The following is a 19,174-nucleotide window of genomic DNA, read 5'->3' on the forward strand; positions in this document are numbered from 1 at the left end:
GACCAAACACCAATGGTTCCCAATTCTTTATATGCACTGAGAAGACTCCATGGCTTGATGGAAAGCATGTTGTGTTTGGTAAAGAAGTGGATGGATAAGCGTTGTCAAGGAGATGGAAAAAGCTGGCTCAGACAGTGGGAGAACTTTGCAACCAGTTGTGATCGAAGACTGTGGTCAGCCAAAAGATAATTGGAGAAGCTGGGAATAATGAAGTACTATATTTTTTTTATGTTTCTACATGGCAATTTGGACTCTATCCACTTTGTTAGTCACTGATAATGTACGTTCCAATAGAAATTTGAGGCATTCCTGAAGGAAAATTTGTTTCAGTGTCATGTTTTATCAGATTATACATTTTTGGTTAGGAGAGGAACTGATCAATTTCATTTATATTGTACTTGGATCACAATTTTATTTCCAACACATGATACTTGAATTATACTAGATCACAATTAACAGAACATAGACGAGGACTCTTATTCATGGGTTAAGCGAACTGAATTGGGCAGGCAATGGAGATGGGGGTGGCCTAAAAGGTTAGTAAAGTTGTTGCTGTAGAGGTTTGGGGGGTTGCTGTGGATTAGAATAGCTGAGATGGGTTTTAGAAGGTGGGAAAGGGAGGTGAAGGGAAAAAAACAGATGGGTTTTGGTTCAAAAATGAAGAAAAGAAAGGATTTTGGCAATAGGTGATGGGTTTAAGAGAGTATGATGAAACCATGGTGAGGAAGAATAGAGGTGGAAGATTGTTATTAATTTTATTAACAAAATTAATTAAAAAAATACACTAATTGCGTTAACTGTGAATAATATATTAAAAATTTACAAAATTAAATGTTTGAAATCACATTAATATATATGAAGTATTATAGCATCATTTTTATATAAAACCAGTGTTGTATCTGAATTAATATTCTTTTTCAATAATTTACTTAATTTTAGTCAAACAAATATAGTAAAATTTGATTTAACAAAAAAAAAAAAAAGAAAATAACTATAACAAAAAATAATAAACAAAAAAGAATCTTTTAACTTCTCTAAAATGTATAAATCTCACATTCGACATTATAACAAGTAACAAATTCATACTGAGTCTCATCTACTTCAAGCTTCAAATGTTTCCAATCAAAAACTTCCCTTATATTTTCAAACCCACCTAAACTACGAAAGATATATGAAATTTCAATTTGCAAATTAAACGTTTTTCTTTCATAGGTTTTTATACAACTTCATTTTTATATAAAATCACGTTTTATATTTGAATTAATATTCTTTTTTCATCAATTTTCTTAATTTTAGGCTCCAACAATATATAAAAAAAATTAAATAAAATAACTATACCAAAAAAAAAAAATAATAAGGAAAAAGAGTCTTAGTTTCTCTAAATTTTTTGTAATTTTTTTTCATTTCTAAGACCTAAAGTGTTAATTACGGGCCGTGGGACTTACTCCACAGACTTGGTGGATTTGACTCCTTTGTCAAGTCTTTTGTTTTTCTTTCTACAATTATCGAATTTCAATGAATCATAAAATGCTATTTGTGGAAAATTCAGGTTGGAAATTGGAAGCTTGCTTCGTATTTCATCAAATCATGGTGGTTAGCATACTATGACAAGTTGGAAAGCATAGGTCACAAGCTTTCTTCCTTACGGGGTAGATCAATTGGCATGTTTATGCGCCGTGTTTGTTACTTTTCAATATATTTATCATTATTATTTACGTGCTTAAGACTTAGTCACGAATTGAGAAAATGATGCTAATGAACGGTGATTAAAATTTATTAAAAGTTAGTGAAAAAATAATAATTATGTTAACTACGAAAGATATATTAAACTTTTGCAAAATTAAACGTTTGAAATCATGTACATAAAGTATTATAACTTCATTTTTATATAAAACTAGTGTTGTATTTGAATTAATATTCTTTTTCAACAATTTGCTTAATTTTAGCCAAACATATATAGCAAAATTTGATTTAAAACTATAGCAAAGAATAATAAGAAAAAAGAGTCTTAACTTCTCTAAATTTTATGTAATTTTTTTTATGAATTTTTTAGGGATAAGGTTTAAAAAAAATCTTAGACAAAAATTTAACAATCATTTAAGTTCCTAATATTTAATTGCAATTAATCAAGCTCTAAATCTTCTATTTCAAATCAATTGAACCTTTGAATATATTTTTTCAATCAATTAAACTTTTACATATCTATTTTCATTCAATTAAACTCTTTATTGGATGAAAACAATTAACCAGCTTTTCTCTAACAAGGGCTTAATTGATAAAAAAAGATGTTGAATTTTAGTTCATGGGGGTTTTTTTTTTTCACCCATTTACCTTTCTTTTATGATATATTTGATTACCTTATTATACTTGCATCACAATTTTATTTTCAACACGTGATACTTTTGTTATTCATGACCACAATTAGCAAAACATAGGACTCTTGTTCATGGGTCAAAGGAATGGAATTGGGCAGGCAATGAGATGGGGGTGGCCTAAAAGTTTAGTAAAGTTGTTGCTGTAGAGGTTGGGGTTGCTGGGGATTGGAATAGCTTAGATGGGTTTTAGGAGGATTTTAGAAGGTGGGAAAGGGGGGTGAAAGGAAAAAAGAGATAGGTTTTGGTTCAAAAATGAAGAAAAGAAAGGATTTTGGCAATTGGTGATGGGTTTGAGAGAGGTTGATGAGAGCATGGTGAGGAAAAATAGAGTTAGAAGATATTTGTAGGGAGGTGGGAGAAGGGGAAGGCTTTATTTTGTTTATTAGCAGCAGCAGGGTTGTTTAGGCATGTCAAGATTCTAATACCCCATTTGCTTAGTGCCATAAGGCAAAACAAAACTAGCCCAACACTTTCATATTTAAGTATATATCATTTAAATTATACAACTCGAGTTTATATATCATTTAATATGAAATAATAAAATTATAATTACTTAAATTAATATCGTTCAATTATTTTAAAAAATTATTACATTTTTTATTACATTAATTGTAGATTCAATCAATCAAAATACAACACGTCATCAAAAATTATAAATTTTCTCCTTATAATTTTAAAAGAATTTTTTCCATGACTTATTTGAGGGGTTAGTTCCATTGCTTGTTGGATATTAAAAAAACAAAAGTTTGGTGATACTATAGGAATCATACTAAGTACAATCAAACCACGCATTGAAATCTTGTTTTAAAATTTTAAAATTTAATTTAATTGATTCATACAAATATTTTTTAAATATGATATTCAATAAATTTAAAATTTAAATCTCAATATTTATAATTATGAATTGTAAAAATTATACTAATATTTGGTGATTAAAGTTGTATTAAAAGGTAATGGATAAAAAATAATTGTGTTAACTATGAAAGATAAACTGTAAGCATTTTATTTTCATAGATTTTTATATAAAACTACTTTTTATATTTGAATTAATATTCTTTTTTGGATAAATTTCTTAATTTTAGGCTCCACACATATATTAAAACTTGATTTAACAAAAAAAAAAAGTAACTATAGCAAAAAAAAATAATAAGGAAAAAGAGTCTTAGCTTCTCTAAATTTTTTGTAATTTTATTGTTTCTCTAAATTTTCATTTTTATTTTTATTTTTTCTCTTTTCTAAGATTTAAAGAGTTAATTATTTGACCGTGGGACTTACTTCATAGACAATGCGGACTTGAACTACTTGTCAAGTCTTTTTTGTTCTAGAAATGGACCATAAAAAAATTCAAGTTGGAAATTGGTTTTTCTGGAAAATTTTAACTCCATAGACTTGGTTGACTTGACTTACTTGTCAAGTCTTTTTTGTTCTTCTTTCTACAATTGTCGAATTTCAATGGACCATAAAATGCTTTTTTGGAAAATTCAAGCTGAAAATTGGAGGTCACAATTTTTCTTTGTATTTCAACAAATCATTGTGGTTAGCTTAAGAAAGGTGGAAAGCATTGGTTACAAGCTTTCTTTCTTGCAAAGTAGGCTTCGTGTTTGTTACTTTTCAATGCACTTATCATTATCATTTACGTATTTAAGACTTGGTCATGAATTGAGAAAATAATACAAATGAATGGAGACTAAAATTATATTGAAAATTAATGAAAAAAAGTATTAATTGCGTTAACTGTGAATGATATATTAAAAATTTGCAAAATTAAATGTTTAAAATCACATTAATATATATAAAGTATTATAGCATCATTTTTATATAAAACCAGTGCTCTATTTGAATTAATATTCTTTTTCAATAATTTACTTAATTTTAATCAAACAAATATAGTAAAATTTGATTTAACAAAAAAAAAGAAAATAACTATAACAAAAAAAAAATACGCAAAAAGGAATCTTTTAACTTCTCTAAAATGTATAAATCTCATATTCGACCTTATAACAAGTAACAAATTCATACTGAGTCTCATCTACTTCAAGCTTCAAATGTTTCCAATCAAAAACTGCTCTTCTAATTTCAAACCCACCTAAACTACAAAAGATATATGAAATTTTAATTTGCAAAATTAAATGTTTTTCTTTCATAGATTTTTATATAACTTCATTTTTATATAAAATCACGTTTTATATTTGAATTAATTTTCTTTTTTCATCAATTTTCTTAATTTTAGGCTCCAACAATATACCAAAAAAATTAAATAAAATAACTATACCAAAAAAAAAAATAATAAGGAAAAAGAGTCTTAGTTTCTCTAAATTTTTTGTAATTTTTTTTCATTTCTAAGACCTAAAGTGTTAATTACCGGGCCGTGGGACTTACTCCACAGACTTGGTGGATTTGACTCCTTTGTCAAGCCTTTAGTTCTTCTTTCTACAATTATCGGATTTCAATGGATCATAAAATGCTTTTTGTGGAAAATTCAAGTAGGAAATTGGAGGTCACAAGCTTTCTTTGTATTTCATCAAATCATGGTGGCTAGCTTACTATGAAAAGTTGGAAAGCATCGGTCACAAGCTTTCTTCCTTACGGGGTAGATCAATTGGCTTGTTTATGCGCCGTGTTTTTTATTTTTCAATGTATTTATCATTATTATTTACGTGTTTAAGACTTAGTCATGAATTGAGAAAATGATGCTAATGAACGGTGATTAAAATTTATTAAAAATTAGTGAAAAAATAATACTTATGTTAACTACGAAAGATATATTAAAATTTTGCAAAATTAAACGTTTCAAATCACAAACATAGAGTGTTATAATTTCATTTTTATATAAAACTAGTGTAGTATTTGAATTAATATTCTTTTTTAACAATTTGCTTAATTTTAGCCAAACATATATAGCATAACCAAAAAAAAACCTATAGCAAAGAATAATAAGAAAAAAGAGTCTTAATTTCTCTAAATTTTATGTAATTTTTTTATCAATTTTTTAGGCATTAGGGTTAAAAAAAAAAAACCTTAAACAAAAATTTAATAATCATGTAAGTCTCTGATATTTTATTACAATCAATCAAGCTCTAAATCTTTTATTTCAAATCAATTGAACATTTAAATAAATATATTCACTCAATTAAACTCTTACACATCTATTTTCATTCAATTAAGCTCTTTATTGGATGAAAACAATTAATCGTTTTTTCTTTAACAAGGGCTTAATTGATAACGAAAATGTTCAATTTTAGTTCATGGGTTTTATTTTTTTACCCCCTTACCTTTCTTTTATGATATATTTGATTACCTTATTATGCTTGGGTCACAATTTTATTTCCAACACATGATACTTTTATTATTCATGACCACAATTAACAATACATAGGACTCTTATTCATGGTTCAAAGGAATGGAATTGGGCAGGCAATGGAGATGGGGGTGGCCTAAAAGGTTAGTAAAGTTGTTGCTGTAGAGGTTGGGGTTGCTGGGGATTGGAATAGCTTATATGGGTTTTAGGAGGGTTTTAGAAGGTGGGAAAGGGGGCTGAAAGGAAAAAAGAGATAGGTTTTGGTTCAAACACGAAGAAAAGAAAGGATTTTGGCAATTGGTGATGGGTTTGAGAGAGGTTGATGAGAGAATGGTGAGGAAAATTAGAGATAGAAGATATTTATAGGGAGGAGGGAGCAGGGGAAGGCTTTATTTTGTATATTAGCAGCAGCAGGGTTGTTTGGGCCTGTCAAGATTCTAATACCCCATTTGCTTGGAGGTAGAAGGCCAAACAAAACTAGCCCAACACTTTTATATTTAAATATATATCATTTAAATTATACAACTCGAGTTTATATACAATTTATACGAAATAATAAAATTATAATTACTTAAATTAATATGGTTCAATTATGCAAAAAAATTATTACATTTTTTATTACATCAGTTGTAGATTCAATCAATCAAAATACAACATTTCATTAAAATTTATAAATTCTCTCCTTGTACTTTTAAAAGAATTTTTTTTCCATGGCTTATATGAGGGGTTAGTTCCATTGCTTGTTGGATATATAAAAAAAAAAGGTTAGGTGATACTATATGACTTATACTAAATACAATCAAATCACGCATTGAAATCTTGTTTTAAAAATTTAAAATTTAACTTAATTAATTCATACAAATATTTTTAAAATATCCTATTTAGTAAATTTAAAATTTAAAATTTAGCATCTGTAATTATAAATTGTGAAAATTATACTAATATTTGGTGATTAAAGTTGTATTGAAAGTTAACGGATAAAAAATAATTATGTTAACTATGAAAGATAAACTGAAATTTTAATTTGCAAAATTAAGCATTTTACTCTCATAGACTTTTATATAAAACCACTTTTTAAATTTGAATTAATATTCTTGTTTCGACAAATTTCATAATTTTAGGCGCCATACATATATTAAAAAAAAGTAAGTAACTATAGCAAAAAAAAAAAGAAAAGAAAAAGAGTCTTAGCTTCTCTAGATTTTTTGTAGTTTTTTTTTTTCTATATTTTCATTTTTATTTATATTTTTTCTCTTTTCTAAGACTTAAAGAGTTAATTGTTTGGCCGTGGAACTTACTTCATAGATTTGGTGGACTTGACTTACTTGTCAAGTCTTTTTTGTTCTTCTTTCTAGAATTGTAGAATTTAAATGGACCATAAATGCTTTCCGTGGAAAATTCAAGTTGGAAATTGGATTTTCTGGAAATTTTTAACTCCATATACTTGGTTGACTTGACTTGACTTGACCTCCTTGTCAAGTTCCTTTGATGTTCTTTCTACACGTCGAATTTCATTCATACATATGAATGCTTTCTGTGGAAAATTCAAGCTGGAAATTTAAATTGGCGTCTTCGAAGAAATTTCCTAATGCTTGATGTGGTAGAAAACACTTTTCTTTAACTTTATATATTAGGTGTTGGTAGCAATGATCAGTACGCAACCATGAAAGCAGTTACAATTTCCTTGTTTGGGTTTCTTCTTGTCATCGCAGCCGCTATTATTAGCTTTTGTGATGGGAATTCCAATGTGCTTTGCATTGGAAGTGAGGGGCAAGCCCTTTTGACGTTCAAGCAAGACCTCATTGATCAATCAAACAGGCTATCTTCTTGGGTTGTAGGTGAGGATTGCTGTGAATGGCATGGTGTTTTCTGCAATAGCCTGACTGGCCATGTTAAACAGCTGCATTTGGGGCTTCTTTCAAGTAATCCTGATGCTTATGCACCGGCTGCTGAATGGGATGCTTACTTTCGATCAAAGTTAGGAGGCAAAATAAATCCATCTTTGGTCGATTTGAAACATCTCAGTTTCCTAGACTTAAGTAATAATGAATTTGGAGACCTGGCAATTCCCGAATTCATTGGTTCGATGAAGAGTTTGACGTATCTTAACCTCTCTTGGGCAAATTTCCAAGGAGCAATTCCCCATAATCTTGGAAATCTCTCAAAACTGCATTATCTTGATCTTGGACACAATTCCTTACTTGAAGCTAAAACTCTTCAATTGGTTTCTGGTCTTTCATCTCTGCAGTATCTTGGTTTGAGCCTTGCAAATCTTAGTAAAGCAACTGATTGGCTGCAGGCAACACACAATCTTCCTTCTTTGGTGGAGTTACACTTGTCAGGATGCTCTCTAAATAATGGTCCATCTCCAATCAGTGTTAATTACACATCTCTTGCTGTTCTTGATCTTTCTCAAAACATGTTGTCTTCGGTGACATGGATATTCAATCTTCGTAGTCTTGTGTCCATTGATCTTAGCTCTAGTGGAGTTGAAGGTATGATTCCCAGTGGCTTTCAAAACATGTCTTCTCTCAAATTTCTTGATCTTAGTTGGAATTCATTCTCTTCATCATCGACACTCAACTGGTTGTCTGATTTAAACCAACTTCAATTCCTTAGTCTTAACAGTGTCGGCCTGCAAGGTAATTTTTCAAGTGCCATTGGAAACTTAAGCTCTCTTACTCATCTTGATTTTTCAAATAACCAGCTTGAGATTGAACCCAAATATTTGGAAAGTCTTTGCAATATGAGGGAGATGGATTTGTCAAATAATACAATTAATCATGAGGTCTCAGAAATCATAGAGAGTTTGTCTAGATGTAGTTTGGATCGATTAGAGTCATTAAATATTGCATCTAACAAACTTTCTGGCAATTTCCCTGATCAACTTGGCCAATTTAAAAATTTGGCATACCTTTCCCTTTACCGAAACTCCATTTCTGGTCCCATTCCATTCTCGATAGGTAAGTTGTCATCATTGAAATTTCTTGATGTTTCATACAACAGATTGAATGGAACTCTTCCTCAAATTTTAGTACAACTTGGGAATTTGGAACATTTAGACGTTAGCAATAATATGTTGGAAGGAAATATCTCAGAAACACACTTTTCTAATCTCACGATATTGAGATATTTTTGGGCATCTAACAACATGTTAACGTTTATACCAAACCCAAGTTGGATTCCTCCTTTTCACTGTGAAGGTATTGGACTAGGTAACTGGCGTCTTGGTCGGCAATTTCCTCAGTGGCTACAATTCCAAAGGAACATGTATATTTTAGATATCTCCCATGCTGGAATTTCAGGTGTCATTCCCACTTGGTTTTGGAACCTTTCGACTTCATTTGAATATCTAAACCTTTCCCATAACCAATTAGTCGGGGAGTTTTCATATTTACCGATAAGTTGGATTGCTGACTTGAGTTCCAACCTATTCACAGGTCCATTGCCACAGGCAATATTCTCAGATTTGGGGGATTTATTTTTGTCCAAGAACTTTTTTTCAGGATCACTTTTTAATTTTCTTTGTAATTCCTCAAATAACCTGAAAGTTTTGAACATTCTTCACGTTGAATCAAATCTTCTGTCAGGTGAAATTCCAGATTGTTGGGAAAATATGCCAATGTTGGAAGTCCTAAATTTAGGAAACAACAGTCTAACTGGGAAAATTCCTAGATCCTTGGGATCTATGCGTCTTATTGAGTCATTAAGCCTTCGTAACAATAACCTGTTTGGAGAAGTACCATCCATATTGCAGCATTTAGTTAATATGCTTGTTCTTGATCTTAGTGAAAATCAATTGACGGGAAGTATTCCAGCATGGATTGGAGACAAGCTCTCAAACCTTGTGATTCTAAACCTCCGTTCAAATAACTTTCAAGACTATATTCCTGATCAGATTTGTGCTCTTAATTCTCTTCATGTCTTGGATCTTGGTTATAACAACATTTCAGGAGCTATTCCAAAATGTTTTAGTAACCTAAGTGCCATGGCCACAAACCTCAACCCACACGTGGCTAATTGGTTCTCGAGATTCTACCCTGACAACTCGTTTCATTTTAGTGCATTATTGGTGATGAAAGGAAGAGTGGATGAATACAGTACCACACTCGGACTTGTTACCGGCATAGACCTTTCAGTTAACAGTCTCACAGGAGAGATCCCCAAAGAACTTGGTCATCTCATGGGACTGTTGTCATTAAATTTGTCAGGGAATCTCCTAACTGGAAAGATACCAGAGACCATTGGTAATATGGAGATGTTGGAATCTCTTGACTTGTCGATGAACCGACTCCATGGTGAAATCCCTTCAAGTTTTTCCAATTTGAATTTCTTGAATCACTTCAACTTGTCCTACAACAACTTGACAGGACAAATCCCATCAAGCACCCAACTCCAAAGCTTCGACAATTCTTCTTACGTTGGCAATCATCTTTGCGGACCTCCAGTCACTAAAAATTGCAACAAAAATGGCGGAACGCCCGATGTTACAAATGGGGGTAGTAGTGGAGGAAAGAAAATATCTGAGGTGAATTGGCTTTATGTGAGCATAGTGCTTGGATTTGTGATGGGGTTTTGGGGAGTCGTGGCTCCCCTATTTTTAATCAGGTCTTGGAGGTTTGCTTATTATAAAAAATTGGAGCAAATTGGTGACAAGCTGTACGTGTTTTGGGCTACTATTGGTATGTAATTATTTGTAATGGTAGCTAACTTCGGTGTGTTTGGTAATGTAATAATTTGATTTGCATGCTCTTTACTTAATCCATGTATTCTGATTTGGAAGTGATATTTCATGTTATAATTTATTAAAATGAAATAAAATTATGTGTGCTAATGTATTTGACTCATAAATATGTGTTGGAGTTTTATTCAATATGAGTTGGGTGCTTTTTTTTATAAATCCTCTTATTTGAAATATTTCTTATTCTAGTCATATTTATGATTTGATTTGTTGTTCAAAATTAAAATTCCAAAAACTAAAATTTTTATTAATCCAAAGGAACTGAAAGCTTTTATTGCAATTATATAGAAATTAGAGAGTGTCGTTTTACAAGGGAAAACAATTTTTTTCGTAGTTTTCTTTCTCTTTTTCTAAAGGTTTTTTAAATGTTTATAATTTAAAATAAATTGAAAAAACGTCATAGATTTGATCAAATCGTTTATAAATTTAAAAATAAAAAATAAAAGTTCACATCATCGCACAAAAAAAGCCAACAACAAAAACGTATTCATAATATATTAATTATTTTTAGTTTTGATATATTTATAAGATTGAAATGTTCATAATTTAAAATAAATTGAAAAAAGGTCATAGATTTGATCAAATAGTTTAAAAATTTAAAAATAAAAAATGAAAGTTCACTTCATAGAAAAAAACAAACCAACAACAAAAACGTAATCATCGTATATTAATTATTTTTAATTTTGATATATTTATAAGATTCAACATGTGAGTATTTTTTTTTTGTATTAAAAATAATTATAAATATATTAAAAACAATGAAAAATAACTTATCCTAAAGTAGTGAGGGTTCAAATTCTAGTAATGGATAAAAACATAAAAAATATTGACCGATTTATATATATGAACAATCATATTTTTGAACAATAACATATTAGAGACCATATTAATTATATATCATTGTCAATTTTATTAATTGTGTAATCAAAATGTGGTCAGAGAAAGGGGAGAAAATGATAGCTATGATCAATTTTTTCTTTTTCTTTTTTTTTTTATGGATTTGAAGTCCTTTTCTACTACATTGGTTTGGGTATTAAGGTGAAAAATATTGAAAAAATTAAAAATCAATTTAAAATAATAGTTTTGATTTGGTTTATATTGATTTTTTTTTAATTCAGCTTGAATATTAAATAAATATATATATATATATTAGGTTAGGATCCAATTTTAAATCAAAAAATAAAAAACAAAAAAAATCGAATAGAACAAAATTATATATTTTTTAATTTTTATAAAATAAAAATAATAATTGTATATGAAAATATATTTAAATATATAAAATTTTATATGAAATAATATATATAAATAATTAAATTTTAAAATTTGATAAATTGAACTGAATTAAATTAATAAAATTCGATTTGATTCAAATTAAATTGTACAAAAGATCAATTCGAATTTAGATTAAATTTTAAAAATTTTTAATATTATATAATATTTGAAAAATTGAACCAAATTTGATTTGATCCAAATTATTATCACTTCTAATCGATGAGGAGGTATTGAAGAATAAGGCCCTCTTCTTTAAAAATACTGGAGATTACACTTTCAGCCTCCTCTGACACCACTTCTTTCATCACCTAAGCTGATCCCAAAGGAGGATGGTGGCGGCGGTGATGGTGGCAGTTGTAGTAGCCATATCTTTGGAATTGGTGCAGTTTGAACTTTTCTATAATGGCCGCTGGTGGTGGATATATGGTGTTCGATGGAAACCCTGTGGATTTCAACCGTGTGACAGCTTGCAAAGCCATTCTTTCACGGTGGATTTGATGAAAATGCAGCAGAATATCCCTGCCGTAACACATTCTAGCACTGATTCCATCAATAACTACTAAGAGCAACGGAGTTACAATCATGGATAAGGATGCTTTCATTCTGATTGTGGAAGCCTATTACCATTTTGGCTCTTATATATATAGGAATAGATGGATCTTTTTAATTAAATTGTAAATTATTAAGCTTAATTAGAATGTTCTTAATATTTTTGTTATGGCTGAGCTCCGACCTTGGGGTGTTTTTGGAAAGGCAATGGGGAAGAAAAGGACGGTTAGAGGCAAATGTAAGATAAATTTCTTGCGTTTGCACTCTGACACATATGTCAAAAAGATTCACGTTGGAAATGAAGTGGGAATGAGAGAAAATGAAGTAGTATCAAGCTGTCTTAACGATGCTAGGACCTTCATATTTATAAGTAAATTATGATGGATCATTAGAGGATAATAAGAATAATACTGAGCTGATGTGACATTGAACGTATCAGATTAATTTGATATATTAAATTAGTACAAAATGATAAAAGTATCTCTAATTATTTACTGAAAGCTTCAAAGAAAAAAAAAAAAACCATTATACCTCTTGACCATCAAATGCTCCTAACGATTTTCTTCAAAATTGATAACTAATTATTTTATGATGTCAAGTGTTGATTCAATTACGTGGTAAGCATAATTCATATCTATTAAATAATGTGTATCTTGTAGAAGATAGAAGAGATGACTTTAATAGCTTTTTTTATTAATCTATTAGCAAAGTTAACATTTCTTATGTTCAATCTCAAACAGCTTTTACAGGGGAGATACTTCTAGGGAGTGCTGCCGTTGCCAACTATACTTTTGAGCAAAACTTAACTATAGGCCTCGGAGAAGAATAAAAATGAAAAACGAAAACTTACAACTTAATTTAGTTAATTTATATAATCATTTTTAAAATATAATATTCAAATCTTATCATCTACAACCTATTTTTTTATACATAAATTACGACTTCTATATGTATAAAAAAAACACGGAAAATGAGAAATAGTTTGAGCTAATTAAATTTTAGGTTTTTGTTATATGTTTATATATTTTTTTTTCTTTTTTCTTAAACAAAGAAGGAAGGGAAACATGTTTGAAAGTCTACCCCTAATACATAGGGTATTTCCACCTCTAGATAATACATTCCATACTTTTTTAAGACATGTTGGTGTTAATTATTTCTCCTTTCCTATCCTAAGTTCTCCAATTGGTCATTGTTTGAAAACCCCATTAGTCAAATTGCCAACTGTTAATTGGTTGGATGCCAAGGAATCATGATTTTACTTTCTTCGCTAATTTTGGGTTTTAATGGCTGAATTATATAAGGTAGTAGATGATGATAAAGTGTTAAACTCTTATTTTCAATTATTAAAATTTAATTTTTGATAATTTCAATTAAAAAAAACACATGGAAGAAGTTAATTACTTATGGAAGTGGAAGTGGAATTGAATGGATGTATCTTTTCCATTTCATTTCTATAAAAAATTGAATCTCCGTTTGTTGACCCTTTCGTGATGGGCCTATTAACATTACACGTAAAGTTTATATCATGTGATAGATGTGATGGAAGTGTTGAAGTGGTCTGGACCATTCTAAACACATAAATATAAGATCTTTCCAAAATATCAGATTGAAAGTTTAATATTCGAAAGTTCAATTCTAATCTAACCATTTTTTATTGGAGCCTTTGGAAACTTCAATTCCATTTAAGTTTTTCATTATTTCATTGATTATAAAGATAAAGGTATTTGTTTCTTTGACCAACAGCAATCAGCCAATCACACTGCTGAAAACATTTTATATATAAAGTCCAAATAGCAGATATTACCAGGAAAACATTAAAAAAAAATCGAAGATTTAACAATTACACAAAACTATTCATCAGGTAGAGGAAAAATTAAAAATATAATAATAAAAAGGTAATGTGTGGAATTCATGAATTATAAGGTGGTGTTGGTGGGTGGTGGAAGCAGCAGCAGAACTCTTGAACAGTCAGACGGTGCTGGAGGAACAGACATATGAACGGGTCCGCTCGGCATTGGGGAAGGCCTTTTGATTGGGATTGGTTTCCCAGTTTTTCTGCCACAACAATCATATAGACTGGATTTTTACGATCACCTCCCTTAAGTTCTAGAATATAACTCAGAAAATTTGAAAGCATCAAAATAATGCATTTTTTATTAATTTTTTCTGTTCATTGTGGATTGAGACATGGCTCTAATTGAAGTTTGAAATCATATACAGTTCAATGCCATGCATGAGAATTATAAACTACGAAAAATTCAGAAGATTATAAGCATTTCTGTTACAGGGCATTTGCACATGCTGGTTTTGAAGGAAAAAGTGGTTCATCTACAATCAAGCAACCCTGAATATGAAGAGTAGTTTTATATTGTTCTAATAGTTTTACTACTTTCAATTTTGGTAGCTTTGAGAGGGCAGTTGAGATCTTTGAATATTATATTGTTTTGAATGTCTTAAATATTTTATTATTTAAGACATTGAGAAAATTAATAAGAAAATGACAATATATTAAGAATGCCAATTACCATTCTATATATCCTCTTCCACCTCAACCCCATTCAATGTTCAATTATACGGCTGATGGGCCGGTAGAACACCTACATCATGGACTTTAATCAAGCAATGGAATAGAAAGGGAATCAGGATGATGTTTCTGATGTGCAGGAAGTTGATTGTAGCTACTGCTTCCCTCTTCCTCAAAGTAGTTGCTTTGTTCTAAGGCTGAATTTGACTTTATAGATCCTTCCTTTAAGTTACTATCAGGTATTTTATTGCCTTCTACAAATATCGTCTGCATTGTACTTGATGTCGAATCAGGTGTACTATTGTGGATGGTATTTGTACGAAGATTTTGGCCTTAAGAGAACTGCTTAACTGCTGCTCATGTATCAGCTATCGCTGCACTAAGACTAGATGATTTCTCAATAGCAGATGCTTTTAAATCAGGAAAGTGTTGGGCTAAAAACCCCAATCCAATCACAATAATGGAAGTAAAATCAAACAATTAATCAATAACATAAAAAACAATAATTTAACGTGGTTCAACTCAATTGACCTACATTTATGGATGAGAAAAAAATTCGCTAATTGTAGAGAATTACAGACATACATTAAATCAAGCACTCAACAATCAATACCCATAAGCCCTCTCAATCTCTTCTAGTCTTATGGAGTATTTTTAACCCAAACAAACACAAACACATGTGCTTGCTTTCAACACAAACAAACACGTACCTATATGTACCTATGCATCATATCTATTTAAACTCTCTCAGTCTCTTCTAATCTACTCATAAACATTTAAATATACACACCCATAAAATGTAAATCTCCAGTAGTCTTATAGGGTGTCTATCCCATAAAACCCTATAGCTATCTTACATATTTTTTTCATACTTAACCCTATGAAAAATTTACCTATTTATAAGTATACAAACTTGCCTATTAGAAATCCCTTTCCTCTTAGAATTCTTCTTCTACAAGTCAAACTTGCCTATTAATAATCAATTTTCTTTTAAATTCTTCTTTTACAAGTCTTCTTGTCCATCAAGTAATATTTAATCAATCCCAAACAAATCTCTTAGATATTTGAGTCACTATTCCCAACAATCTCAACCTTGACTTATATTTCATCAAATCATCTGTCTTCATACTAGACATGCTTGGCTCTACCTGCAATGAAAGTCTCACAATCATCTTCTCTTATGTGTCCTTACGCTTCACGCACATCGATCCTCAATCCTCAAAATTTGAACTCGAACTTTTCTCTTTAATCGAGCTCCTCTAGGCGTGCCTTTTCCCATGGCTTGAACTTTCAGCTCTTCTCACGTCTTGAACCTTCAATTCTAATCCAATCCCACTAGCAAAAACAAAATCAAATGATTAATCAATCACACAAAAGGTAATGATTTAACGTAATTCGACCTAATTGACTTACATTCATGGATAAGAAAAAAATTTACTAGTTGTAGAGAATTACAAACATACATCAAATCAAGCACTCAACAATTAATACACATAGGCCCTCTCAATCTTCTTTAGTGCTATAAAGTATTCTCAACTTAAACAAATACAAACCCATGTGCACCATTTCAAAACAAACAAACACATACCTATATGTATCCATACATCATACCTATATGGACCCTCTTAATCTCCTCTAATCCACTTCCATGCATCATACTTATGTGGACCCTCTCAGTCTCCTCTAGTCCATTTATAAACATTCAAACATACACACCCATAAGATGTAAATCTTTGTAGTCTTATGGGGTGTTTATCCTATAAAAACCTATAACTCTCTTGTATATTTTTCTCATCTTTAACCTTATAAAGACTTTACCTATTTATAAGTATAAAAGCTTGCCTATTAAGAATCCTTTTTCTCTTGAAATTCTTCTTCTACAAGTCAAACTTGTCTATTAAGAATCTCTTTTCTCTTAAAATTCTTTTTCTACAAGTTTTTTTGTCTATCAAACAATATCTAATCAATCCCAAATAAATCTCTTATAGGATTTCAATCACTATTCCCAATAGAAAAGGACGCAAGAATAGATCTTGGCTTCAAGGAGAAAGGATTTATTCAAAGCAAAATGAGATAAACCATCACTCATAACTTTTTCCATGTGATTACCTTTTTTCCAAATTATAAATGCCTTGGTACCCTTGCATTTCAAATTTATATAATCACATTTAAAAGGTAACATTTAATAAATTTAGAATTCAAATCTTAATATCTGTAACTAGGAATTGTGAAAATCAAACTAATATTACTGATTAAAGTTGTAGTGGATAAAAAAATTGATTATGTTAACTAGGAAAGATAAACCTAAATTTTAATTTTTGCAAAATTAAACGTTTGACTTTCATAGATTTTTATATAACTTCATTTTTATATAAAATCATGTTTTATATTTGAATTAATATTGTTTTTTCAATAATTTTCTTAATTTTAAGAGTCTAACATATATTGTAAAACTTGATTTAACCAAAAAAAAAGTAACTATAGCAAAAAATAATAAGGAAAAAAGTCTTAGCTTCTCTAAATTTTTTGTAATTTTACTTTTTTTAAAAAATATGTATTTATTTATTTATTATCTTTTCTAAGACCTAAAGAGTTAATAGTCTAGCCGTGGGATTTACTCCCATAAAATTGATGGACGTAACTTGCCAAGTCTTTTTTGTTCTTCTTTCTAGAATTATCAAATTTCAATGGACCATCAAATGCCTTTTGTGGAAAATTCAAGTTGAAAATTGGAGGTCACAAGTTTTCTTTGTAATTCAACAAATCAAAGTGGTTAGCTTACTATGAAAAGATGGAAAGCATTGGTTACCAGTTTTCATCCATACAGAGTAGATAAGTTGGTTTAGGCTCCTTCTTTACTTTTCAATGCATTTATCATTATCATTACATGTTTAAGACTTTGTCTTGAATTGAAAAAATGATGCTGATGAACGGTGATTAAAGTTATATTTAAAATAAATAAAAAAAAATAATTGGGTTAATTACGAAAGATATATTCAAATTTTGCAAAATTAAATGTTTAAAATGACATATATATAAAAAGTATTATAGCTTTATTTTTATATAAAACCAGTGTTGTATTTGAATTAATATTCTTTTTCAACAATTTGCTTAATTTTAGCCAAGCATACATATCAAAATTTGAATTAACCAAAAAAAAAAAAACTATAGCAAAATATAATAATGAAAAATAGTCTTAATTTCTCTAAATTTTACGTAATTTTTTTTTCTAAATTTTTCATTTTTCATTTCATTTTTTCCTCGTTTCTAAGACCTAACAAGTGAATTAGCTGGCATAAAAAATAAAATTACGGGAAACTGAACTATAACCCAACTATATTAGTCAAATCATGTTCATCAATATAAGTTAATTAACTATGTAATTGAACAAGCATAGTGATTTACACAATTTTTAATTAGCTAAAAATAATTGTGTTAACTATGAAAGATAAACTGAAATTTTAATTTGCAAAATTAAACGTTTTACTTTCATAGATTTTTATATAACTTCATTTTTATATAAAATCATGTTTTCTATTTGAATTAATATTCTTTTCTCAATAATTTTCTTAATTTTAGGCACCAAACATATAAAGCAAAATTTTGATTTAACAAAAAAAAAAACTATAGCAAAAAATAATAAGAAAAAAGCGTCTTAGCTTCTTTAAATTTTTTGTAATTTTATTTTTTTCTAAATTTTAATTTTTTATTTATTTATTTTTCTCTTTTCTAAGACCTAAAAAGTTAATTGCCCCGGCTGTGGGACTTATTCCATGGACTTGATGGACTTAACTTACTTATCAAGGTTTTTTTTTCTTCTTCTAGAATTGTCGAATTTCAATGGACCATAAAAAGGTTTTTGTGGGAAATTCAAGCTGGAAATTGGTGGTCATAAGTTTTCTTCAAGGTGGTTAGCCTATTATGAAAAGTTGGAAAACATAGGCCACATGTCACGGGCTCCAGACTTAAGTCAGAATCTGTGCGGAGCGCCCGATGTGCCGGTCCAGGACGTGACACACAAGCTTTCTTCGTACGGGATAAATCAACTGGCCTATTTATGTTTCGTGTTTGTTGCTTTTCAATACATTTATGATTATCATTACGTGTTTAAGATTTAGTCATAAATTGAAAAAATGATGCTAATGAACGGTGATTAAAATTATATTAAAAATTAATAAAATAATAATAATTGTTTTAACTACTAAAGATAAATTAAAATTTTTGCAAAACTAAACGTTTGAAATCACATACACAAAGTATTTTAACTTTATTTTTATATAAAACCTGTGTTGTATTTGAATTAATATTTTTTTCAACAATTTGCTTAATTTTAGCCAAACATATATAGCAAAATTTGATTTAACAAAAAAAAAGAAAAATAATATAGCAAAAAAAAAAAGGGAAAAGGAGTCTTA

The 19,174-nt window shown here is 29.5% G+C and overlaps 1 protein-coding gene across 1 annotated transcript; it reads left to right on the top strand.

Annotated features, from left to right (window-relative positions):
* Positions 1–6,800: 6,800 nt before the first annotated feature.
* On the top strand, positions 6,801–10,551 carry LOC149515508 (receptor-like protein EIX2). Its single transcript, XM_089741580.1, has one exon. It carries the CDS (start codon positions 7,337–7,339, stop codon positions 10,361–10,363), a length of 3,027 nt encoding a protein of 1,008 aa, XP_089597706.1. The 5' UTR covers positions 6,801–7,336; the 3' UTR covers positions 10,364–10,551.
* Positions 10,552–19,174: the final 8,623 nt, after the last annotated feature.

Source organism: Durio zibethinus, chromosome 12, assembly GCF_047325235.1.
Source record: "Durio zibethinus cultivar Kanyao isolate XHJ-2024 chromosome 12, ASM4732523v1, whole genome shotgun sequence".
Classification (NCBI taxonomy): domain Eukaryota; kingdom Viridiplantae; phylum Streptophyta; class Magnoliopsida; order Malvales; family Malvaceae; genus Durio; species Durio zibethinus.